General features: G+C 41.1%; 1 protein-coding gene across 1 annotated transcript; it reads right to left on the minus strand.

The window, feature by feature from the left end:
* Positions 1-906: 906 nt before the first annotated feature.
* Positions 907-12,395, minus strand: gusb (glucuronidase, beta). Its single transcript, XM_034606067.1, has 12 exons — positions 12,128-12,395; positions 9,966-10,151; positions 9,516-9,697; positions 8,869-9,011; positions 8,563-8,750; positions 8,047-8,199; positions 7,646-7,824; positions 6,609-6,755; positions 5,950-6,034; positions 4,666-4,842; positions 4,438-4,573; positions 907-1,765 (listed from the first exon to the last, which is right to left on the minus strand). The coding sequence occupies exons 1-12, from the start codon at positions 12,341-12,343 to the stop codon at positions 1,614-1,616; spliced, it is 1,944 nt and encodes a 647-aa protein (XP_034461958.1). The 5' UTR covers positions 12,344-12,395; the 3' UTR covers positions 907-1,613.
* Positions 12,396-27,113: the final 14,718 nt, after the last annotated feature.

Here is a 27,113-nt window from a genome sequence, read left to right on the forward strand (position 1 = left end):
AATAGTAGAAGTCTGTAACCTCCGCCAAGGAGACATGTTTTACGCCTGTCTGTTTTTCTGTGTCATAACGCAGAAACTACTAACTGGATTTCCACAAAAGTTGGTAGAGTGATGAGTAAAAAGAACCGATTCAAAAGGCACATACAGGACATAATATTCACTTCCTTTCATTTCAAGATTAGATTGACTAGAGACTGTTGGGCCTTACAGAGGATATATGCTCTAATGAGTGCCATTCTAGTTATAATTTTTACTTTTATTTATTCGTGAAAATAAAAGTATCGTGAGTATAAAGTTCTAAAGATACAGCTAAAAGAAGCATGTGTCGAAACCTTGATGTCAGTGTGACCATAAAATGATATTAATATGAGTCATGTCTCGCTGGTCAGAATCAGCACTGATAGAGACTCTGTTTATCGGTTTTAATGTTAGGAGGAAGTTGTTGAAAGAACAGCGTGTTCAAAGACGGACACCGATGCAATTATGTGACACAATTGTTGCGTAAACAGCAGTTGCAGAAGGACTGAATCCAATTGTGATGCAAAAATGAGGGGAAAACTTGCCTAACGGCTGATTTGCTATGCCAAAGTAAAGCTTTTTATAAATTGTCTTGTAAGTAAGTACACTTTCAGCCAGTGTGTTTGCAAAGACTAAAGCATGAATATTGTCCAGCTGTAACACAAAGGTCAAGCAGAGTCACTGATAGTGACAGGTCTGATTACAGTCACGCCACCATCCACAATCAATGCGTCATCATGCTACCCTCTCGGTTAAATATTATATTGACTTTTTGAATACATTCAGTTTGACTGTAAAGAACACGCACTACAAAGCTGCATCGTGAGTTAAGTTGAAAATGTTAGGGGGGGGGGGGGGGGGGGGAATCAATAAAATACAGTTTGCATATAGATCTCATTTTGTCTTTAATATCTAGATTCATATAAAAAAATAAAGCACTTCATTGGGATTACATTCAGCATTGTAATTCACATTGAAAGAATGTATCAAACTAGAGAAATGACAGGAACTAGTTTGGCGACAATTTTCCTTTACAGTGGCTTCGTGGTGTTATGTCATTTGTCTGGTGTTCTCTATCATCTGACTGGAGGAAAGGTCAGATTCTGTCACTGATGATTTTCATTGGTTTTTCACATCACCTTTTTATGGCAGCAACTGAGACGCACCACGTCACAAATCTATATCAGAACGTCCTGTAACAACTGAATGAGTTTCATTCATTTCATCCATTCTTAACTCACATTAGGTCTATCCTAAAGAAACAGTATCACAATTATAAACATTATTGTAAAATATGAACTCTGCTATTCAGCCCTAGAAGTTTTAATCAGCATCAAAGATTGTTTGAAACATGTTCAGAAACATGTTTCAGTTTGCTGGAAAACCTCTGAATAGTGTTGTTTGTTCATAAATGCACACCACAGAAATAGCATAGCTGAATTGTGTTTCATGGTGGTCTGACTTTTCACACACTGAGATGATTTCAAAGGACGTGTTTCAGTAAATTTCCTCAAGAGACATGAATTTCACCAGCAACTTCCCACAAAGTGTAGTGCTCACATGGTATCGAGCCTGTCCTGGTCCGGGTGCAGGTATCAGAGCGAGCAGGGGTACTTGGCCCAGGGTGGTAGTCTGCCTGTTTCGTTAGCCAGGCTCCAGTACCTCTGTCTCAGGATGAACGCTGCTGCTTTGGGCTGCCTCTGCCTGGTGAAAACACCCTTCTTGTTCCCCACCACACGGGTGATTCCTGCAGATCAACAACAACCTTGTCATGCACAGGACACAAAAACAAAGGAGCCTTTTGTCTGTTCATACGCAGATCAATTCATGTTTGAAGAGATTTTCTTTTAGAGTAAATTATGCCTCGTGTATTGGCAAAAGCAGGACAGCTAAGTTCAACTTATAAGTAATTGGAAGTGGGCAAAAATAGCTGTGTCTGTTGTCAGTCCAGGGGACAAGCTGAGAAAGTGGGCAAGAAATCAACGCTGGTGTTCCCACACTTATAGGATGCCACAGTGACACCTTTGGTATGACTTTCTAAAACGTATACAGTACGTTAAGCTTGAACAATGCAAAAAGAATGCAGAGCACCAACTGAATGTATCTGTATGTGTAGTAGTTTAAAGTTTGTCATATGCAACTTAACACAGGGTCAACGGTACGATGAAAAGAGTTAGTTGAGAAGGACCGGTCAGCTCAGCAGTGCAATTAGAGCAAAAGTTGAATTTAGATAAAAAGTATTCAGTATAAAGACCTTCATATAAAGAAAAAGTCAAATACAGTACTTGACTATAAAACTATACACATTCAAGTATGTACCCATGTATGCAGAAAAGTAAGAGAATATCTGCATTTATGTATCCACTTGTCTTAAATATGGTCAGATCATCATCTGATCTATGAGCAAACAATCTATTTTAACTAATAACACACACATTGTATGATTTTTATCCATATTAAATACATCACTCAAACATTCACGGTGTATGTTGGGAAACGTATGTGAAACGTTTAGCTGATGACGTCAAAGAAAGTTGTTTGTTGTCAGGAGTTACAAAAACCTGGAGTTTGACAAAGAAACATTCTGAGTTTGCTTTTTACAAGAAGCATCTGCTGATGTGAAGCATGTCTCGCAAAAAAGAACTCAGAAGAATTCTTAAATTTTTTTTTGATATGTAAAATGTTGGAAATGTTAAAGTGATTTTGAAGACTGTGAAAATTCATCTGTCCACAGTCAGACACATTAGCAGCTTTCATACGTGCACTGAACTTCGGATAATCTCCTGCATATTATCCGGAAGGGCTGTATGTGAGAACACAAATGTCCGCGAGAGTTGCTCCAGACCATTTCCAGAGTTTCTCCTTCCAGCCCTCGAGTAAGAACTCAAGATAATGTCCGAACAAGCTCGTGAGAATACAGCAGGATATTATCCAGAGGATTCACCGTGAGCGTCTTGATGACCCAGGTCAGAAGAGATGCAGTGGACTGACCTGAAGAGAAACATTCTCAAGCACGTGTGTGGGAATAATGTTTTGTGCAGGTCTGAGCTTCAGTTTCTGAAAAGTTGTTTGAGGTCATTATTCCTGCCAAAGGAGTTGGACCAGTTAAGATGACTTCTTCCAGCAGTACTGTGAAGGTTTAATGGGTGTGGTCCATAAACACACAAAAGACTATAATTGTTAGTGTGTTTGTCTATACATGTTACTTAGATGAAGATCAGATTATATTTTATTACAACTTAAAGGGATAGTTCACCCAGAAATGAAAACACCTGGATGACACCACACGAGCAGTATGGAGGCATGTTATGTTTTTTCTGTTGTTTTATTACATCTGAAGAATCGATCACCATTGACTTCAATTGATTCAATTCTGCTCTAACAAAGTTTACCGCTGAGACTCCAGAAGTGTTTTGTGGACTCAAACATCTCACCCACCCCTCCATCAGCATAGTGGTGAGTAGATGATGAATGAATTTTCATTTTTCAGTGAAGTATCCCTTTAATGCAAGACGTCAGTATCATATAAGAAAGTGAAACTTGGGAAATGTGAAGAAGTAAAGAAACCTGGTTATTAATATCCCTGTATGATTCTCACATCAGGTTCCTGTTCATCTGTGCAGGAGTCTCTTCTGACTCCTCCACATCCCACACAATCATTTGTCTCATACTGAGCTGCAGGTTTTAGCACTATGAGGCTTTCACTTATTGATATCTAGACTTTATGATCTGATGTTTATTGTAATTCTATTTTTGGAACCCTTTTTCCATAATATAATTTACAATTACAAGCATTTTAGGTCTGCATTATAATTAGTTCCAAAAAATATTTAGATTTTGCAGGTAAATATCGGAGTTTGCATATTCTCCCTATGTCAGTATGAGTTTTCTTCAGGTACTTCGGCTTCCTCCCACAGTCCAAAGACATGTAGATTGCTCTTAGGTTATTGAAGCCCTCTTTTCTACTGGTCAAAAAACTGAATGGGCTAATTTGGTATAGGGATGGGGAAGTATATAGGGTTAGAGCGCTCTGAGGGTTAACCCTTTTTTTTAGCAAAAAAACCCCCATAACAATATACGTATTACACCAGTGGAAAGACGTTATGACACAACGTGATTTAGGTATGCATGCTTTAGGCTTAACTATCCAATAGGATGCGAACACCTACATGTAACAAAGAGAGTGACAGCACTTCTAGCCATTCATGGATCTGCTGTTAGAATGGGTGACGCAATTAGAGGGAGATATATTGGGATGCTGTGTGAGACATCTTCAGACTTGGGGTGACAATTGTTCATGTTACTCTGTTGGCATTTGTATATTGTTCCACCTGTAGTGTCCCTCTCAGCATCAGGTGTTAATGCAGGGTGAGCAGTGTGTGTTGTTCTACAGGTTGCTGTGCTTTGCGGCTCTCGTACCTTGTGCAGTCATGAAATCAGCAAAGTTCCAGATAAGTTCACCGACAACATACTGCCTCCTCTTCTGGTCAAACACGTCGTGGTAGTTCTGCAGGACAACCTTCTGGTACTCCTCAGTAAACATCATGGGTGGGTCCTGGAGCATGAAAAGAAAGCTGTCTTAGGAGACTACAAAACATGAAAATATAACTGTTGAGTCATTGAATGTGCATGTGTGTAATTCCTCACACTGTGAAGCCCTGGCACTGCATCTGCCCCATATTCGCTCTGAATGATGGGTTTCTGGTACTTTCCATACCAGTTCTCAAACTGAGTGTTGAGCTGGATGGAGATGACCTCCAGGTGGCCTGGATCATGGTACCAGGAGAAGTAACTGTTCACACAGATCACATCCACATAGGGAGCCTGGGGACATGATAGAATACATGACTTACAGAGATACTTAAAACACAGTTTGATAAACAGAAATCTCAAATAAAGACTGTGACAATAACCTCAACTCCTTATAGATTCACATTTTCAAGAAGTAGCAGTTATTTGTTGTAAAGAAAAATATATAGTTTCGTGCATGACATGTGGAGACTTTTTCACCAAGACAGGGCGTTGCAGCAGTGTCTGCTCACAAGTTCAGAGTTGGCTGCCCTTCAGTAAATTAACAGCGTTGGAATCATGAACTCAGAGAAACTATGTTCACCAAGCCGGGGGCCATCACAACTTCGGGGCTGCAGTAGTCAGTGTTTCTAATCAGAGGCTTTAAGATACAAACATCAGCCCTAAAGACATTACTCACAGCACAGGAATGTGAAAAACTCTCAAGGATGTCAACAAGAGCTTCAGAATTTGAGCAGATAAAACTCTGAAGGATAACTTGACAACCCAACTTTTACTCCCTTATTTTTCCACCAAGCACTGCATTTGATTCACCAGAGACCATAACGATATTGTACAAGAAGATTCAGTCAAGTGTCACGATCAGAGTTGCAGCACTGAGAGGCACAAAATTAAATTTTTTGCCCCTTTTTTTTCTGTAAATGTTCTCCACATGAACGGGTAAAAAAAAACGAAAGGCCGCTGCACAAGGTGCATGATTCAGAAGGGTAGTCACCTAATCATGGGTGTGTTTCGGGTGCAACATACAATAAAACCAATCAGAGCTCCACCTGCCATTCTCTTTCAAATCCACCTTAGCAGATAGCTATTTTGAGGGTTTGCATGAGGATTGATTTGCCCGGTAGTAGAAAGAACACAGCAAAGGAAATTTAATACGGAAGATATGGACAAACTATGTTTTAACAAGCAGTGTGTATTCAAATTGTGCACCCAACGATGCAGGTGAAAGGCTGTACAGTGAAATACTGCGCCATTGACTTCAAACCTGGTTTTGGTTAGTTATAAGTTAAAATGCTTTCCAGTGCCTTAAGATAGCATGCACCAACAACACATCACGTGTCTGACCACAACTAATTTTCTCACCTGGGTGTACTGCTGATATTGTAATGAGAAAAGACTCACCCCTTTGTCCCTAGCATAGTTACTATCTGTGATGTAAGTGACAGGCCGGGTAGGGTCCAGAGCTTTGGTGTGTTTTATCAAGGTTCTGGAGGAAAAACAAAGGGGAGTGAATTGTAAATGTGAAAACAGTTGAATCAAAAGTTACACATGAATTTGTACCCTAGATTTCCTGTATGTTCACTCTGCCCACCACACACATACATTCCTATACTGCTTTACTATGGCCATTTGGCAGGTGGAGTATTTCTTTGCCCTCCTGTCTCCCTGAAACCTCGGGTCATTACTGAGCTCCAGTTTTGACTGTTCAGGGCGGCTCCATTACTACTCGCACTGCATTCCATGCATTAGTGTACAGGGATAGGCTGCTGTGACTGACAGACAAATCAGTACCTCTGTTACAGACACCCATGCAGACAGCTCACAAATGCCCTACATTTTTTGGTCATTCAGGGGTGTCGTGATGACACATTTCTTCTCTGTCTCTACACTGTTGACTATCAAATAAAGGCAAAATGCAAAACAAGGGGAAACATCTAAAAAGTAATACAAGTATTTCCAGCAACAGACAAGCCAAAAAGTCACATTGTGTGAGAATAATTATTTCATGGGTGGGTCCATTCAGTGCAGTGCTTCACATCTAAAAACACACCAACACTCACTTGAAATAAAATTCAGCAGGTGGCATCTCCGAAGCGGGCTCGTTGGCCACTGACCACATGACTACAGAAGGATGGTTCTTGTCCCGACGTACAAGCTCATCCATGACGACCAGGTGATGGTTGAGGGAGGCGTTTCTAAAACTACGACTAGTTCGGCAAAGTACAAAGACAGAGTATATTAGAAAAAAATTATTGAATGTGTTGTATTGACATTGGCTTGGAAAACGTTTTCAACTTGGCTTCTAAAACACATTCATGTATCTTAACACAATTTAACACAAAGACTATGAGTCTACCACCATACTGGCAGCTCTGTGGTACTGTGCCTGGGAACATGCTCACAATGACAATGCTAATATGTTTATTTAGTAGCTATAAAGTTAATCATGGTCACCAATGAATTTTTTTAATGTGTAAGCAAACTGAAGTGCATCCGGGATTTATGATAATGGTGATTCTTTTTGCAGGTATTTAGACATAAACTGGAATTTTGACCTCATAATGGTGTTATTTGTAATAAAAGTGAAGGGTGCATCACAGTGATTCAAATTCATCCCGATGGGGACATGAATGTGTGTTATAAATTTGAATTTTTTTCAATCAATACAATGCTGGGATATTTAACTGCAAAAGAATCGACAGCTTCGATCACTGGGATAAGATGTGTAAAGGTAAAAATAAAACAATCTAAATGCTGAGCTGTTTCTGAGCAAATCAAACTGAACTAACCTGCATTTAATTAATTCAACTGGATGAACTTTCATTTAGTTTTTCACTAAAATACTAGTGGTTTTGTTAGTGGGTGAGTCCAGTGTTAAATGTAGCCTGCATCGCACAATACTTTAAATTGGGTGAGGTTTCCAGCATGTATATTCATTTTGTGGCTCAAATTAAACAGCAGACATGAGGTTTTCAAGAATAGTGATAGCGAGCATCAGGGGTAAGTTGGTGATCTGTCCTCATAAACTGGTTCTAAAAGTAAAATGGTAATGCTGTTGACCCCTTTGAAATGTCACCCAAAGGTCAGAGACACTCACATGTCTTTGATGCCCACTCCCGGACACTCATCGATCACTACGATGCCGTGACGATCACACATCTGCAGGATCTCCTCAGCGTACGGGTAGTGGCTGGTGCGGAACGAGTTGGCCCCCAACCACTTCAGTAAGTTAAAGTCCTTGATAATCAGGGGCCAATCCAAGCCTTTACCTCGAATCTAACACGCAAGGTCAACAGAAGAATTGCATTAGATTACTGAGCTGGATCCACTTTTTCCAGAACATATCTTTAGTTAACATATTCATGTCTATTAATCAGAAATTGTCTGAAGATGCTACTGCAGCTAGCGTAAGCATTGGGAACGGTAAGCTTCCTTCAATGAGACTGAATGAGAGTAGTTCCTCTTGTTAAGGATTTGCTGCCCTCTAGTGGTACTCACGTCAGAATCCTCATGTTTATTGACTCCATGGAAGTAGAAGGGCTTGTTGTTGATGAGGAACTTGGTGCTGGTCACGTTAACAGTGCGGATGCCGACTGGTAGAGAGTACACATCTTCATAAGTTGATCTCTCATCGGCTGCCATTAACTGAACCTGGAATTAGAAGTGAACAAGTGGCAATTTCAAAAAGTTGTATTTCTCTGTATCTCAGCCAGATCCTGCAGACCGGTACACATGCGTACCGGACCGAAAGGCCCATACCAGAAATTTTCGGTTCAGATACATGTATCATTACACCCCTAATGATTACACAACTACAGTGAGTTCAGAAGATCATTCACAACTTACACCTCAAGTGCCCTTCAAGTTAACGACATGCAGCTAAAACGCTCATGTGGACTGAGATTGTTTTAGTTTTTAAACGCTGGTTTAAAATGAAAACATATTAGTATGGATGTAGCCAGTGATCTGACGCTTGAAGCAAACTAAGTCATTTTGTCATGCAGGCTGTCTTACCTCCAAAGTGTAAAGATAACCTGGACTCTCATGCATCAAAAACGGCCACCACAGATTGACATCCACTACTTTGAGCACTCCAGATGGTTCACTGGAGGAGGCCACAGACTGTCTGTCTTTGTCCAGCAGAGTGACCTTCAGGGTGGCTGAAGTAGCACCTTGGACTGATACTGCGTATTTGACCAGACCTAAAACACAGGAGCAAACACTTATGTATAATGAACAGACATAAACTACAATTTTTGTAAATCACCAGTTTGCATGTTAGAAATTAAATAAATAAGTTGTTTAGTTGCATTAATTTACCAGTGTTATCCAAGAAGTCAGTCACCACAGTGATGTCATCCACATACGCTTTAGGAGTAGTGTACAGCAACACAGGACGATGTAGCCCAGCATAGTTGAAGAAATCAAAGTAGATGTTTTGCACAAAAAAACCTTTAGGATACCTGTAGAGCAAATACACTGTAGTGGGCATTTTCACTTTTTTTTTTAAAGCATTTAGTTGATTAGTTTAGAGAAAAAATGTTAGTTGCAGCCTGACACCAAAGTCTGAATCTCTAAATCAAATGCCTCTAAAACTATAAAAGATGTTAAAATATACGGTGTTGCAGCCGAATCCAATACAAGTAACTGGTGACCACTTCTTCAGACGTAATAAAACAACAGAAAAAAACACAACATGCCTCAATACTGCTCGTGTGGTGTCATCCGAGTGCCCGGAAAAAAATCTCACCCTTGGGCGAGAGTTTGTGTGCAGTGTGTTGTCCGGTGTGTATGTGAACGTGAATGTTGCTCCGAGAAGTGTTTTATGGACTCAAACACTTCACCCCCCGCTCCATTGGCATAGTGGTGAGTAGATAATGAGTGCATTTTCATTTTTCTGTGAACTATCCCTTTAAGATTTTGCATCAAATCAGTGTTTTATTTAACACTTTGGAGAGTGAGGTTACTTGGTGCGGTCATCCATGTGCTGGATGTTTCCTGGAGGAAGCGTATCCAGAGTCAGGGTGTTGTTGACAGCGATGGTGATCCTGCATGGCGAAGTAGGGTCCTTGCGGATTACACTGCCTATATCAGCCTCAAAAGGAAGATGGCCACCTTTATGCTCTGTCACTTTCACCCCGTTCACCCACTGCAAAGGTGGAGAGAACAGGTAAAGAGTTTTTTTTTAATAAGACAGAAAGTTAAGTTTGAAAGGGGGGGGAGACAACAGGGGGTGACATGCTGAGGCTCCAAGCCTCAAAATGGGGCGCAAGCTCTATCAGGTAAGCTATACAGCCCCCATAGAGAGTGATTTAGACGAAGGATGATGACATGAACTTAGTAGTTGGCTTTAACACATTGACTGGCTATTGAAAACTTGCTAGAGTTGATAGGAAGGAGACTTGTGTGATACTCACCACCACTGAATAATAGTGAGCACTTCCCACTCTGAGAACCACTCTGGTTCCCTCATCTGCGACCCAGCGGGCAGGCACCACCACCTCTCGCTCGTACCACACCCAGCCAATGAAATCTCTTAGTGCGGGGTCCTGGGTGATGTCATTGTAGCTGGCAGGAACCGGCATGTCAATCACTGGGCCAGTCTAGGGGAAATGAAGCAATCAATTTCAGTGAACATTGTTTTACTTCTAACACTGTAACAGATTATAAATCTCTGTTGGACCCAAGCCTGAGGGTCCAGGACCTCACAACATTAACCTGAGAGGTCAAAAGATGATCAAAGTTTTAGTTCATAAATACAATGGATCACAGTGGACATTAAGACTAAAATCATGGGGTAAGTGACACCACAGCAGCAGTATGGAGGCCTTTTATTTTTTTTCTGTGAAAAAGAATCAGTCACCATTTACTTAAATTGCGTTGAGTTTACCCCTAAAACTCCAGAAGTGTTTTGTGGACTCGAATAATTCACCAACCCCTCTATAGTGGTGAGTAGATAATGAGTAAAATCTGTGTAGTGCCACGAAAAATCACTTGGTCGTACCGGTGCACCTGCATTAAGCTGCTCTGTCTCTCATCTCCTCTCAGGCCCAGGGCCCCGCCCCCTGTCACTCACCGACTGACACACTGTGTCAGTGAAGTAGAGATAAAAGAGGAGAACCCGTTAACGTTAACAAGGCGGTACATGTCGGACAGTGGCAACATAAGTGTGAATACAGAGTTTCAACGATGGACCACCAATGATAAATTATTTGCGCAGCTGTTTCAGGATCAGAGCAGAAGCAGTGGTTGGTTTGAGTCTCTGTCTTAGTGTCCTCCCTCCACACTCCTGCTGACCTGAGCTCACTTTACACTTTACCAATAAACACCAACACTAATCACAAGTTATCAGGACCAGAACTGAACTGAAGTTTAATTCGGTTTGTTTGATTGCTCCAGTGTTCGTGACCACACACACACACACACACACACACACACACACACACACACACACACACACACACACACACAGAGGAAACGCTGGAATATTAACCTAATACAATACAAAGCTAAAAGCTCATGTAAATCATAACCAGCCCATCCTGTTTACTAACATATATCTTGTACCTGATGTTTAATATTTATTCAGGAGCAACTTTTGTTAACAGCGCCTGAGAGCCCTAGAGGTAGTAGTAGGATGACGCCGAGGACGACTGCTGTGTCTCAAGCTCCCCCATTCTATTTTTTGTTGTTGTGTGTAGTTTTCTTTCTAAATATTTTTGAGCATGGTTAGAGGGACCCAAGAATTTCATAGCCAGCGACTGCTGTATGTAATTGTTGTGCACATGAATAATAAAGTCTTGAAGTCATTTTATTTATTGTAGGGGTCATGAGGTGTCAAAAAGCAGACTGCTTAATTCTAAGGTGTCCCAGGCCATAAAGGAAGGAGCCATTATAATTATCACTTTGTTTTAATGGGCTACATGTTGATCTGGTATAAAGTTGGACATTGGATGGTAAATAATGATTTTGGCAAACAGTTTTTTTCTTGGCTGTTGTGACAATAACAGACTGATAGCAACAGCGGAGGATCCATGTTTTTTCCTAAATCAGGGGCCATAAAGGGGCCGCAATTTACACAGCGGGGCCGATTATATGTCCAACATCCATGAACTTACTGATTAAGTAAGGTGCACATTTAAGTCATTGCTTGTTTTCTGTCAGCTCTCTAGCTTTGAGCAAAGCCGCACACCATTGAATACATTTTGAAATGTGTTCCTTTATTAACCACACTGTGTTCTTCAAAAATAATTAGAAAATAAAAATCCTCATTTTGGGGTTAGTACTGTTAGTAAGTGATTAAACAATTTGAATAAAGAAGGGGCACTGAAGGGGCCAATCAGATTTCGACTAGGGCCAGTGATCCACCTGGCCCCGCCCCCTCTAAACGGTCTCAGTAGTGTAACGTGTTGTTGTTAATGTGTCTTATGCTGAGAAGTTGTCGGTCTATAAACGGCTGCATGATGTTTACAGGTTGTGCATCAGTGCAGATGAGTGTAGGTGAACTCCACAGACATTTCAAACTCTTGATCTAAACAGTGAGACAAACAGAGCTGCTGCTTCGCCGCGTCCCGCTCACCTCTGCCAGGCGGCTCTGGTACCATGCCCTGTCGAAGCCCTGGTTCCTGTTGGGGGACATGTCCGCCCTGAAGTCCCAGCGGCCGCTCAGCTCCTTCAGCTCTCTGGAGGAGGACTCCCGGGGGAAGAGCAAGCCGCCGCTCAGCGGACACACCGCGTCCATCAAGGCCCACACACACAGAGCCCCGAGCACAGCGGACACCCCAGGTACACACATCGTGCACACACTGAACCTGCGGCCACAACAACAAACTCTTCTTCCTCATTCGGTCACGTGTAATCCCTCTGTAGTCACGTGACCATAGAGCCGCTTTCCCTGCAGTCGGAAATTTAAAACTTAAATTAAACATAGTTGAAAGAATCCCCCTAGAATATATAATAAAATAAATGTATGAGACTTGCTCATGCCTGATACAACACTCTACATATTGTGAGATCATTTATTGAATATTTGTGTCACATTAAATACTTTTTTTAATATGTCAGTTAATGCTATTTGGAAGTTAAATTTCACAGGAAGCACCTGAAGCGTCCTGTCTTCTTTCCCCACCAAATTAAAAGCCTCGACCTAGCAGATGTCAAGGTCGTCATCAATAGAAATAAAGAGAATAAACAATCTATAACACCAGGAAAGTTCCCCCCCCAAATCACAATCACATTATATATTCACCTCTGGTTTTAAGTCTGCACCAGTGAATAAGTGACACTAGATGGCGCAATACACTCGTACATAAATGTCAACAGCAGAGCTCAAAGGCATCAATTCCTCCACATTCACAAAATTCCCTCCAGCTCACGGTAGCCATGTACAGTAGTGATAAAGTAATTCTAGGTTCAGTATTTATTTAATTTGAGCTTAATTAGTAATTAATTGGGCCCCCATTTGCCTGGGTTTGGCTCAGTGTGTAATCCAGCCCTGAATAAGGATTCACAGTTTGGGATATTTTGGAAGAGTTGGGCTGTAACAAAATCACAGAATGTACTTTCAAACTATGACCTATGTCTCTAAACCCATCCACTACGACACCAGCATAATAGTAATGTTTGTATTTCACACATTACATCCACCAGTTCATTGAGCAAAGACATATGTTTTAGCTCCATGTCAGACCCCTTTTGAATCAGTTGCAGGTTGTACTGTACAGGTTGTACACTTCGCCCCACCGGCCAAACGCATTGACCATGAACTGCATTGTTCCCAGTTCCTGGCTGCCGGCTGGAGACCGTCCTAACTTGTTCTACCCTGTCTGTCTCTCCCCTCATGTGCTGCCATCTGTCTACCAGCAAATTGTTAATAAAGGCATAAAATTATGAAACAAATCCTCTGTCTTTCCAGCATCGGTTTTCTGGTGGCCCAGTACGGCTGAATCATGACGGAAGAACTGGGACTATATGTTGCAAGTGCATTCTGAGAAAGTGTGCTGACATGATCCTATTTTGGTTTGTGGATTCTGAGGGTTAGATTATTTAATTTGCAAGAGAGATTAAGATTTTTGTTTCTGCAGATATGTGAGAACATCATTAAAGCCCTTAAACATAAAAATCCTAACTGTAAACGCATCAACATTGTCAAAGGAAGTATTGGCCTTTTTCACAGCATGACATGACATTTTGAAATGTCACTGCGGGAAAAGCATGGGTGTGAATAATAAAATGAATGATGGCTGAGTTCCATTTAGCTGCTTCAGTTTCAGGGCCCTTGTGTTGTACTTGCTGCCTCATTGTCACACTGTCAAGATTTACTGGGACACTTTAACTGAACAGAACCATCACTCAGGTTGTCAGTAACAAGTGTGCTTTCCCTACTGTGACATGTCACATGTACAGTAGGTTATGTTCTCCAGAGCACACACTATGTTCTGTTGGAATGTACTGAACTGAGCATATTGGAGAGATATGGATGTGTTTATAATTTACATTCTTTAATCATCTTTTTGGACAATCTTTGACCATGAACGAGTGGAGGTTTCGACTTGAATCTCACTAAATGGATACACGCATGTCTCAGTCCACTTGCACTGAGACATGCAAAACAGGGGACACTGACTTATTCTCTTATGTCCCCCAGCCGTGATTAGTATCAATTGATGTGTGTTTTCCTTTTTCCATGTAACTTTTCAATCTCAGAGGGAGAGACTCCTCAGACTGTTGCAGACTTGATTTTTTTGTAATTTCAATTTTTATTATTTTATTTTTATGGCAAAACACTGTAGAATACTATGAAGCAGATACAATACAACTAATTTACACAGAAGAGGATGAAATATAATAAATCTGTGGAGACTGAGGATGTATAGCCATTAATTGGCATGTATAATTCCTTTTTCTGCTCATCTTGACATGAAGCCAGAAGTGTTCCCATGTCTCAGTTGTATTCCCTCCATTATTAATTCTGCCCAACATGAGTTCATATGATGAAATCTTAATCATTTTATTTTTCCATTCTTCCTCCATGGGACATCTAGCATTTGTTTTGTAATATGAGTCTTGCAGCCGTGATAAGACCAGCTTTTAAAACAATGAATTTGTTATTTGTTGACTAAGGCATCATTGTTCTGTTGCCAAGGAGACAAATCTAGGGTAAGATGTTGGAGCTGTACTCTCCATTATAGTTTTTTTTTATTTTACTTCTGAGTCATGTCCCTTATTTTTTACATGACCCTCTGGTTCGGCTTCAAAAATGTTTGTCCTGATTCATTCTTGGAGAGGGTGCTTTCACATTAACCAACTGACACTGTGCACAAACGCTCCAGACACAGAGGTGATCAAGTGAATTTAATGCAGGATTTTTTTTGTTAAGGTTATGATGTCTGAATGGAGAAGAGTCAGATTTACTTTGCAACTAAAGCACAACGAAGACAGATATGTAATTAAGTGGTTCAGAGAGCGACTCCAAACTATTCATAGCGCTGCCATCTGGCTGGAATGAATGTAAGGTTAATGGAGAGTTCAGTGTTAATTTCCTGTCTCAAGTCATTTTCCAACCAATTAATTTTGGATGTTTCAATTACTCTATTTTTGTAGCATTTAACCATCATTGGGTTTCCAACCCATGTCTTTGATATCTTGTTCAACATGTTTATTCTTTGGTGACCATCATAACTTACAATTATGTTTTGCCAAATTCTGCATGTTTTCAACTTTTCCATCACTATTCTGTTGATTTAGGTGGGTCTAGACAACAATTACGTTTTCGGACATCAATGCAGAATTGAGTAAAGCTTTGATAATGACAAAAGACACAAATCTCTAAGTGTCTATCCACAACTTCATTAGACCAATCTTTTTCTCGTTTCCTGCAGGCTCTTACTCTTTCTTTGCAGGAGGTGCTCATTTTCTATTTTCCCACATTGTTTTGACTCTGTGCCAAATGTTATGACTTCTCTACATATCTACTTCAAAACCAAACTTCACCCGCTTACATCACACACACACACACACACACACACACACACACACACACACACACACACACACACACACACACACACACACACACACACACACACACACACACACAGAGGATTTTGCATTGACTTCCATTCATTGTGGACAGCCCAACCAAAACCATGACCAAATTTATACATAAACCTAACCTTAACCTATATCTCAGAAATGAAGTTTGGACCCATTAGGCCTGGGCTTTGTTATTTTTATGGTCAGTGTTTATGCTGGAGAAGGACTTAAAGAGGTAACAAATGAGTAGACACACATGCATGAACACACATACACACACACACAGAGCTGTGGGCTTAAGTCATAACCTTGACTTGGGCAACAACCGAAGTCAGAATTTTTGCTAATGTGCTTTTCAAGGGCCTGCTGCGCCCACATTACATCAGTGATTAAGGAGACACTGACATGTTCGGAGCCTCAGCTCTGACTTATACAAATACATTGTCTTCCACCAACAGATCATGTGAAGTACAAACCACAACATACAGGCAGAGCTGGGATGGAGGAAGATTAGTTACTGGGTTAAGTATTCAGTGCAGGTAAGAATGCAGAGTACAGCAGTCTGACCAAAGTACATCTAGAACTGAACACTCAGAGATATTAAGATATTCTTGAATGATTATCTCAATCTGCTGACATAGTTAGTAACCAGACATTTCATATTCTCTGATAATATCCACAGTCTGTTCGCTAATTGACAGCTTGCATTTATTTTTGTGAAAGAACTGAAGTTGCTCTTGATTATCTACCTACTAACTTCTGTCTGTCTATATGTGGAACGCATATCCTGTGAACCGTTCATCTAATCTGTTTCACACTTGGCATGTGTATGCTCAGTACCCAGAGGAAGTGCAGTGTTGAATTTGGTGCAATTTCGACACATGACATTGACACTTGTTGAATAAGCAGGTGACCAGCGCTCTGTAGCAGTGAGTTGGGGCCTGGCATTGTGCCTTGAGTCTGTGGACCGAGTTGAACATGTCTTCTACGTCCTCTGATAAACTACAGCAGCGGTCTGCAACTGGCAGCCTCTGGGCCAAAACTGCACCAGCAATCATGTCCACATTATTTTAATTTCACCATATCAGACTGCCACAGACATTCACCAGTGTTGCGGCTGCTGATCTCGGTCATAGCAACAGCTTTCATAGAATCGCTCCCTCTTTTGTCATCAATGTACAAGCACAACCTTCGTTTTGTTGCTGCAATGCTTTATATTCAGCTGAACTAAAGAGCTTGTGCTTAGGGTTAGGGTTAGCTTTAGCTTAAAAAGTTGTGAACTTGGGTCTGAAGATTGTGTTTGTTGCTGAACACGCCTGAAATAGTGAAATACTGAAATAGCCAATGTGTAGTGTATGAAAAAACAACACCAGTTTTGTAAATCATTCAAACTTATACATAAACCACAGACGTGAACAGTAATGAAGCAAATTCAGTTTCATATTATTAAAAGCACTGACTATAATTATTGCAGATAAACCAGATAGGATGAACACACAGTTTTCTAACTTCACACTGCACCATAAACTGTTTATAAAAAGCTCTGCACAAAATGTCTAGTACACAAACGATAAGAAGTGACTGTATATTGTTGAACTGTTTGAGGAGGACTCACTAATGACAGGGGATAATTCTGAAGTAGCTCTAGAGAATTAACACAGGACAAGAGAGCAGACCATTACAAACAGGCATGTTTACGACAAGCACTGCACCAGTCTATTGAAAGCCATTTATCTGGTGGACGATCTTTTTATATGTTAACACAAAGTTTGAACACGCTTGATAACATCTATCATTTGTGTAGCTGAATAAACCGAAACACATTACGGTGTTATCATACACTGTGACGACCGACTTCAGTTGGCTTAACCATTTGTATTGTCTCTTCGTGTCTAATAATAGTAACCCAGTTATTAAGAGAAACACACTGCTGCTAATTAACTGGTTCCAGTGTGGTGCGGATGTACTTGTGTGTTTCCTATAGTGCTCACTGCATCCTGTCTCCTTTCTTTGTGTCCACTCTGCTTGGATAAACATTTGCTGCTTGGTAGAACATCTGATAAGGAGCCAGAATGAAGTGGCTTTGCTGCTGAACGCCTCAGGACACAAAACCAAACCAGCGAGCTCCGCACCAGCTTGTCAGTGTATTTAATTCCCTAAGAGACAGGGTATTACATTTATTTGTGGTAGGTTTGTGTGAGACATAAGGAAATAAAACAAAAGCACAGAAGGGACTTTTCTTGTCTTTTACACACCGATGTCAATCAGAGCAGAAGGAAGGAGGGGTCTCTTCGGCTCTGTTCTTCTACTACAAGTTTGTGCCCAGTGAACATGTGTTACAAGGTGAATGCGGTCGTTGGGACAGCTTGCTGCGTGCCATCGCTCCACGTCCTCTGTCGTGTTGTGTTCAATCACCTGGAATATTTTTAGTAACTCCTGACTGCTGTGACAAGAGCTTCTAATGCAATAAAAAGCACAAAACAACCCTAATGAGACAATAAAGTTCTCTTCATGATGCCACAATTCTTTGGCAGAGTTATAAGGTGTGGCAATTGTCCTTGCCACGGGGCTCTCCCACACACGGCCAGAGACGGAAGTGTTCCTCTTAAACATTCTTTATTCACAAATAAACATAAATTCAAACTACAACTTAAAGTAGACTGGCTTTGCAGCTCAGTCCGGGCGTCTCTCCAGTGTCGGCGTCTCTCCAGTGTCGGCGTCTCTGGGTTCGTCCTGAGGCAGTGCAGACGCTGCCTTTTAAGCACGAGGACCAATCAGCTAACAGCTCTCACCTGCGCTGATTGATCCTCTCTAGCAGGTGAGGGGGCTCTCCCAGCCCCCTCACCTCCACATAAGGCATTGCATCCAATTTTAGCCATTAATAGATAATCAGGTTAGTTGAACATTGTAAATGGAGGAGTCAATGTTTTGCTAAAACAGGTTAAGACGCAGGAAGCAGAAGGAATCTAGTCAGGTGACGGATGACAGTTTTTTATCTGACAGACATTTTACAGAAATACAAAGAAGAGTTTAGATTATTAATGTCACAGATTTTTGTTCTGCAATTGTTTGCTGTCAATTTGCAGCTTATTATTGCATAATAAAATAAAAATTATAATAATAATAACAAGTAATTTGATTTCACGACATTTGCTAGACACCCAAGGACAAATAAAAACATGAATAATTTAAGTAAAGCCAAGGGTTGAAGTGGGATTAGGAGGCAATAATATATTTTCTTGCTGTTTTTATCTTTTTTACTTTAAATGCACAACCGTTCCTCTGCAGAGATATGAATGTGATGCATGGTGAAGAAGACCATTAGAAGGGTGTAGCTGCACGGAGGGTCCAGAGAAGCTCCGTCAGATAGAAGTAGTGGCAGATTGGCTGTGTGGGCGCATGACTGAGTAGGAAGCCGTCTCCCTCTGTGCCAGGGTTTCGCACTGCCAAAACCACGGCTGTGATCAGGAGCCTGCAGAACCACCAGCACCTCAGCAGGGACGCGCTCTCTCCTCCACACCTTAATAATGGCTACTTTCCTGCAGTAATGTAGAGTTTTAGGAGGTGACATCGGTTATCTCTGTTGCAGCTGTAGATTGATAGTATGACCTCAAGGAGCAAAACAGCAAAGGTTCTCATCTGTCAAAGTGTATGTCAGATCTGGGAGTTTTATAAGAACCCAGGACCTATGTGTTGAAGAATAAAAAAAAAAAAAAAGAAAACATAACAGCAGACTGGTGCAGGCTTCTCCCAGTGGACACATATGTGAGACAGCAGCTCCTGACACCATAATGTGTGAGCTGAGAGCGCCACAGGCTCACAGGCCCAGCTCTATCGATTTTAATTCCAGTTTGCAGTCCTCTTCCTGTCCAGAGAGGGTGAAGGAGATATACTGCATGATGGCTGTATCACCATCACGACCTGGAGAAACAGGGTCATTTTCACAGAGAGCCGTTATGGATCACAATGACTTCTACACTCCAAACTGCAGTCACAGCTGCCAGTAGGTGAGGGACGAAAGCCGCTAAAGATTAACTGTTTCACTGCAACCTGTTAATGGCTGTCACAGGTCATGTGGCTGGAGCTGTGGAGGGAAACATATTAGGTTTCATGGGAGCAGGTCAGAGCAGAGGTCAGGAACCTTTGTGCAAATTTGGATGCCTCATCATTTTTAGTGATAGGAAGCAGGTGTACTACTGTCAGCTGCTCACATTGTTGTGCCACACTTGATTAATTATTAATCAAATGACCACATAAGGAATTGTCTGCATTAGAAACAAAAGACTGCAGATTTCTTTTACAGAATTATATCACGTGCATCATGACTGCACATCGTTACGCTTTGGTTTGCATGAGCCAGACTGATAAAAAGTCATATGCTGCCTCGGAATTCATTCATTTCTTTTATTCGCTTATGAACGGAGCTCCTGGAAATATGATTTGTTTTGAGGCAGTTCTTGTATTCCAACACCTTGTGGGTGGATGATACACACTGATCGTGGGCGGATGATTTCTCCCCATCTCTGTGCTCGCCGTGCCAATGGTGCATGAGAGAGGGAAAATAAGTCGGAGTGAAGATGGAGAGGAGGATTAGGAGGAGAGGGGGGGAGCCATTCCTTGTGTCTTCTCTCACTGTTCTCAAGTGGAAATGAGAGTGTTGCATAATTCATAGCCTGTGGGTGGTGAATAATGAATATGTGCAAGTGATTAAAGGATACATGTTGATGAGCAGAGCCCGATAGAGACAGGAGGGCTTCCCCCCCGCTGAGTGATCCCTCACCTGCTTCACCAAAAAGAACTACTCTAGAATAGAGGAGCTAAAATAGACAAACAATTGAGCACAAAGTGTTCAACGTGCACTGTGAGCTTGAAAATACAACACAGGGTATATCCATGTGCTCTGCTTGATGTGGGCTTTTGTTTTTTGCTCCGAAGCTCTCTGAATTCCATAAAACTCTGTAAATGGAATGAAAAGGAGAATCCATGTTTAAAGATGGTGAATAATACATCGCTGCAGCATCACGCAGAGTCGTGTCTGCATGCAGGGGGTTCCTATAGAGGGAGGGTTGGGAGGAGAGCTGGTGCATCTGGGGTTTATCTCCCTCTCCCCATCACACTCTCTTTTTCAGTGTGTGTTTGTGTGTGTGTGTGTGTGTGTGTGTGTGTGTGTGTGTGTGTGTGTGTGTGTGTGTGTGTGTGTGTGTGAGTGTGAGAGAGAGAGAGAGAGAGAGAGAGAGAGAGAAAGCACATAATTGAGTCTGTGTGAAGTTGACACATCTGAGCCCATGCATGTGTGGTTGTTTATGCAGAACATTGGTTCCAATGTTGAAAGAAACTCCTCACTACTTCCACCCACGCAACACCCACTGTTATGCACAACTATTCTAAATATACACCTCACATGTATGTGAAGAAGCAAGCGCACCCTCAGGCAAGACAAAAGAGCATGCTGCACTTTTACTTATTAAAGCAATGCAGGGAGGGATGTGCATGTGAGGTGGAGGTTAGGCCCCAATAGTTTCATTAAAGCTTTTGCAAGACACCGGGGTGCAGCTCCGCATGTGACGTGCACAGGCTGGAGTGGGATGTTTGCATGAGTAGTCAGTCATTTCTTGTATGTGAACATGTTCAACATCGTGTGTTGTGACAAAATGAGAGGTGTGTGTTGTACAGTGCATTGGGCATCAGAGTGAAATGACCTGTGCTTATTTAAAGCTGTGCTGAGGATTTCCCAGTAACATTAAGCAGCCGGGTGCCCATTCAGGAGCAGCTGCAGGAATAATCCACAGTGGCAACACACACACACATAGTAAAGAAATATGTGTAGGTGTGACAGTTTTCAGACAGTAAAGGTAGGATATTGTGCTGTTAAATCTGCCAAGGCTCAGGATGAAAATAGCGGTCATGCTGATGATATAAAAATAACTCCAGTAAATGAAAAATGGATTTTTGAAGATGTTTTCACCGTATCAGACCATGAGCGACTAAAGACACTACCTTCTGTATTCCCACTGGAGGAGGGTCTGTTTTAAATGCTGACAGGAAAATGATCAGTATTTGTGAGAATTTTTTTAATGAGCCTGACAACAGTCCAAGATAAGTGACACGCTTTAAAAGGAACAATTTTCAAAACTTTTTCAAAAGGGGTTTAGAAAATTCAATATAATTTAGAGTAAGAATTCTGAAAATATTCTCAAAATCAACCAAATAGAAGCACGATTTATAAGAAACTAAATAAAACATCTGTGAAGAAAAATAATATAATATAATGATATTAATTAAATCATCTACAAATTCCCATGACAAATACAATGTTCAAGTACACAGTGCATTATTATGTTCAAGTTAATGGAGACTTTTGTGTACATTAGATTTTGACAAGCCATTATTTATCCTGTGCTGAGGGGAGGGGGTTGTTGTAAAAAAAAAAAAAGTTTGCCAATGAAAGAGGTCTATAAATTTGACTCATATTCACAATGTTGTTGTCAAGTTTCTACATGGAAATGTGTGTAACATGACTTTTTAATTTAGCCTCTTTAGCAGCATTGCTTGAGCAATGTTTGAGCTTTTGGTCCCAGAGTGACACAAAAACCTGAGCATGTGACATGGACTTATAAAGTGTCATGGCTGCCATGTTGGCGAATAATTACCTACTTATACACCCAGCAGATGCAGAGCATCATCGGAACTAATTTGAAGTTTGATGAGGTTGAGCTCAACAGTCATTTTACTCTTTACTCGGTTTTGGTTTCAACCAACTCCTGAGAAAAATATATAGCTTCCCTATGTTCCCTAGTTGTTAACGTGTCTCTTGTTTGGTGCTGGGTAGAAAGTGGCCGAAAACAGCAACATGTTGCTGAATGGAACTTTGGTGTGAGCAGTGAGACTGAACCAGTTCAGTTGTGGACCATAAAAAGAAAGCAATCACCTTACAGATGCTCAGACACTCCTTGGAGCTAAGAGAAACTGTAAGGTTGTTGTGCGTGCATCACTGATAGTGACTCCTTTGACATTACAACATCATTTCACCCATTGTTCATATGAAAATATTGAAAAGTGAAAGCCATGGCTATGTCTGAGTTGTTTTCTAATGTGTGTGGCCTGTTCTGGTCGGTCCTGTGGTGACAGGGCAGAGGTTCACCCTGTGGTTCACCCTGTGGGTCAGTGTTCTCCAATGTGGACCAGCACCCTGGGGTCCTCAGCTGAGAAAATAAATCAGCATTCCCTTTTTCTTCGAGTTGAACTGTTTCTCACATGAACATACATGTGAGAAATTTGATTGATTGATTGATTAAAACTGGCCGACACAGATCCCTCATGCTTTCCTCATAATGAACTGCAGAGAGAAATACAACTGACAAATCCCTCATGGAAAGAAAGTGTGATTGAACGGAAGAGAGAATAATGAACATGCAGATGAATAAGCGCCATGACTGAAAAAGCTTTGTTTTATGAACACATTTCCACTCACGGATTATAGCTGTGTCGTTCGTCACAAATTTCTATACTCACGGTTGTGAGAGTGGTAACCTGGAGACGTTCTGATCAGCGTTTGGTTCCTTCGCACAAACACTCAGCTTCCTCTTCCTGCTTCGGAGGAGACTATGAGAGGCAGCAATCTCCACACGCAGAGACAGACACAGAGGATGTCTGGAGGTCCATGAATATACACACATACACACATTCCATTGCTTGGAAGAAGTGCGTGACACAGACTCGAGGTCTCTGTAGTCAGGAGCTTTTATGTGGCAGAAGGTGTTGACTCTGGGCTGCATCAATCAGTAAAGTGAGAGAGCTCCTCTAAGAATGTACACATCTACAGGACATTTAGATACTAAGAATGTGCAGTAATCTTTACAAATATGGCTTCTTTAAGGTTTTCAGTTTTCTTAAAATAATCTTAAAAGTAGTAATCTATGAGCAATATATTTACATTTGGGTTCAATTTCCAGAAAATTGACAAAAAGAAGCACTCTCATAAAACAGTATAGCTGAAACTGGCATGAAAAAAATAAGGTCAATATTTTTACAGGAATAGTTTGAAATGATAAGATATATGCTTCTTGCAATTTGCTGCTGTTCACAAAAGATAATTGTCGAAAAAAAGCTGCAACTTTTGGAGCTGGTGGTATGGATCTGTAGGGGATACAATGTGGATCCATTGGTCGGTCCACCAGTTTGGTCCGGGCCAAAATAACTATTGGCTGGGTTACTGTGAAATGTTGCCTATGCACTGACATTCAAAGTCCCTATAGGATTTAGAATTCTTGACTTTGGTGAGCCACTGATTTTTCCTCTGCCGTAACCATGATGTTATTTGTGGTTTTGATTTGAAAGTCTTGGAAACTATACTGGATGGATTGTTATGAAGTTAGTTTCACACTGGGTGAATTGTAACCTCTAGTCCACCACCAAAGACGTTATGTTTATATCAATGTCTGTTTGTCTGTTAGTTAGTTATGCAAACACAACTGGACAGATTACTGGATTACTTTCTTAAATATTGTGCATTTTTCAGTTTTTTTGGAGGGTTATGTCTCAGAGAGTAACTCATTGATCTCGGTGAAAAAAATCGGACATTTTGGCGGACTGACATTTATGTTATTGTGAATTTAAATGTGGTTTCATATGGGAACTGTTGGGCTTTGACGAAGGTATGTGCTCTACTCTTCTAGTTTTCAATGTAGTGCCACAAACAAATGAAAGTTTTGATTAGTTTCCTTCCTGACTGCAGTCTTTATGCTATGTTTAGCTAATCACCTTGTGACTGAAGCTCTCTAACTTAAAAACAGGAGGGTTATCAATCTCATCTAATTCTCACGAAATGTCTAATAATTACTTTAAGATGGTTTAAGGCCAACCAAATATGTGATAAATTATTATTGTGATAAATTATTTTCTTGATGTCAAACCTTTTGCAGGCATATTCTCATACACACCACATACTTCCTGTATCACGGCCCAAGCATTTGTTGTTCCTGGCATCAATGCAACAAACTATTTTCCAGCTTTTTTCTTGCCCTTGCGACAAGAAACGTAATCATTGTAAACGATCAATGGAGGGGCTGCTTCTCAGAAATTAGTGCCAGCACACTGCAGGGACACCAGTGAGCTCTGGCACGTATAGCCCACCATGGGTCTTTGCAGTGGGGTAAAAGTCCTGTTGGGCAACAGGTCACAAGCACAGTCACTAATTACCTGTCTGGCCTGACTCAGCACCCTCATTCTCCCTCCCTGTTGTAACCTTTGTCTAATAAGAATGGTGCCATGACGTGACTTGGTTTTGGTTCCTATTGTCCCAGGGTGGACAAGATGTCTCTACTTTTTCCCTGGTGGGAAATTTGTGCAGTTTTGTTTCCAAGCAGCAATGCGTTCACCACAACAAAATCAGTCATCTTTAAAAAAGAACTCTGGGGAAGCGAGGAGGTAGACATCCTCAATAAGCTTAGAATCAGCAAAGTGCCGCCCCTGCCTCAAGAATGTGTGGTGATGCATTCACTGTCCAGTTTTCCAACTCAGTGACACACCCTGACAAATATTAAAAGAGACGTGTGAGTGATGTTTTCAGAACATTTTCAGGAAAGTCAGCACCTCAAAAGTAGTCTGTCTGCTCCATTAAAGAAATCTGGTAAAGTCTGCAGAGGTTATACAAGCCAACAGGAAGAAGAGGTACGTGTCTGAAAACACCCCATTCACTAAGCCCTACTCACTCTTCTATGAAGAGGACTAAACAATGAGCTCATTGGCAAAAGAAAAAAACACTAATGATAATAATAATTATATCATTGTCTCAGGAATATAATGTACAACAACAATAACGTTGAGCAGCCGGTGGAATTTTTTTTCCCACCGGCTGCTCAACATCATTGTTGTATTGGCTATTAGTTAATTTTACACTTAGTTTTAATATTTTTTAGGTAAAAAACATGTTGAATGGCCATGTTTAAATGTAGAAATAAACTTGTTTGCTGCAGTTTCTGCTGTGATGCAGTGCTCTGCTAAAACAGACTTTTTTGAAATTGGTCTGTGAAAATGCTGGCAAATATAAACCTCACTAATTCAGATATGAATTATGATACGAATAAGGCGTACAATCGTCAGAGAGAGGAGGCTGTACTGTGTCAGAGAGAGGAGGCTGTACTGTGTCACAGAGAGGAGGCTGTACTGCCCTCTCTCCTCTTGTCTCGCCACCATTTTTCCTCCTGTCAACACAGCAAGCGCAATGCCTGATGGTATGTATTGCTCGGTGAGTGACCTGCGGTTGTACACTTTGCACCGTGGGACAACATAAATGTGTTTAAATTCAAGGGCTAATTGTGTCACAGTGATGCAACTAGACTATCCCATTGCGTAGGCTTCTTCGAATGCAGCCAACAAATGCGTCCTTTCAATATTGAGTAATGAAGGCTCCACTGGGTCGATCCTTCCTGGATTCATTGCACTTCAGTAGCAAACTTTTTTGAAAGAGGTAATGGCACTGGTATCACGCCTCAACTGAAACGAACAGCTAATGGTACACGTGTAAAAAAATGTATTAAAAATGTCTTGATGTGTCCAACTTTAGCTCTGTTGAAAGGCAACAGCAATAAGGGCGGGACAAGCTGGAGATGCGGATCACGGAAAGCCTCTGTAGACCAGGCCGTCTCATTTCTGTTCGGCTTTCTCATGGTCCATGAAGGGGGCAGTCTTCATGGGCCAGGTAGACTGCATCTTCTGAAGAATGGAGCCAATGAGTTGAGACACAGCTAATGATTCCATGGTATAGAGTATGAAAACTTAAACCACACATAAACATACAAAATGGCACTTTCACTATGTAGTGATTGGTGCATGATTTCGGCAACAGCGAGAAATGCTGGAAAGAAACGAAAGCAGTGTGTATTGCTGTTAGGTACAAAAAATGAAGAAAAAAAATTTGATGACTAATTGTACTGCTTTTCATAATAATGGCCTTTGAACCAACTATACTTTGTCACATTTTAGCAAATAAAATGGACGTTTAATGAAAATTCTTGACTTGTAGAGAAGATTTATCAGCTGACCACAGTTACAACACGATTACAGCTCAGAGACAATGAGCTCCTATGTTATGTCATACACAGGAACAGTACAAAAATAACTTACCAAGCTTGTCATCTGTAATAAATTCCATTCACACACTACAAAACACTTAGAAAAACCCTTGACACACATTTAGAATGAAAACATTGGAAGACAGATACTGTGCAGGCCAGTACTGTATGTGTGTGTCGAACCTGAACTACTTTTTCTTCCCATAAACGTAAATCAACGGCAGCTTTATCTGACAAGACAACGCTGTGTTCACCACTTATCTCCACCTTGAGGACATGGAAGGAAACGTATCAGTAGGTCACTCTATAAAAAGGAGGGTTTTTTCGCAGCACAAGCTCGAACTTGATCCAGTGGATGTATGATGTGGTCAGGGCAACATGGGGCGTAAGGTTGGAGGTCCGGGGAAGGAATATTCAGCAGCGGCAGAGGGAAGAGGACAATAACCATGAGAGAGACGT

The sequence above is a fragment of the Hippoglossus hippoglossus genome, chromosome 14 (assembly GCF_009819705.1).
Source record: "Hippoglossus hippoglossus isolate fHipHip1 chromosome 14, fHipHip1.pri, whole genome shotgun sequence".
Taxonomy (NCBI): Eukaryota; Metazoa; Chordata; class Actinopteri; order Pleuronectiformes; family Pleuronectidae; genus Hippoglossus; species Hippoglossus hippoglossus.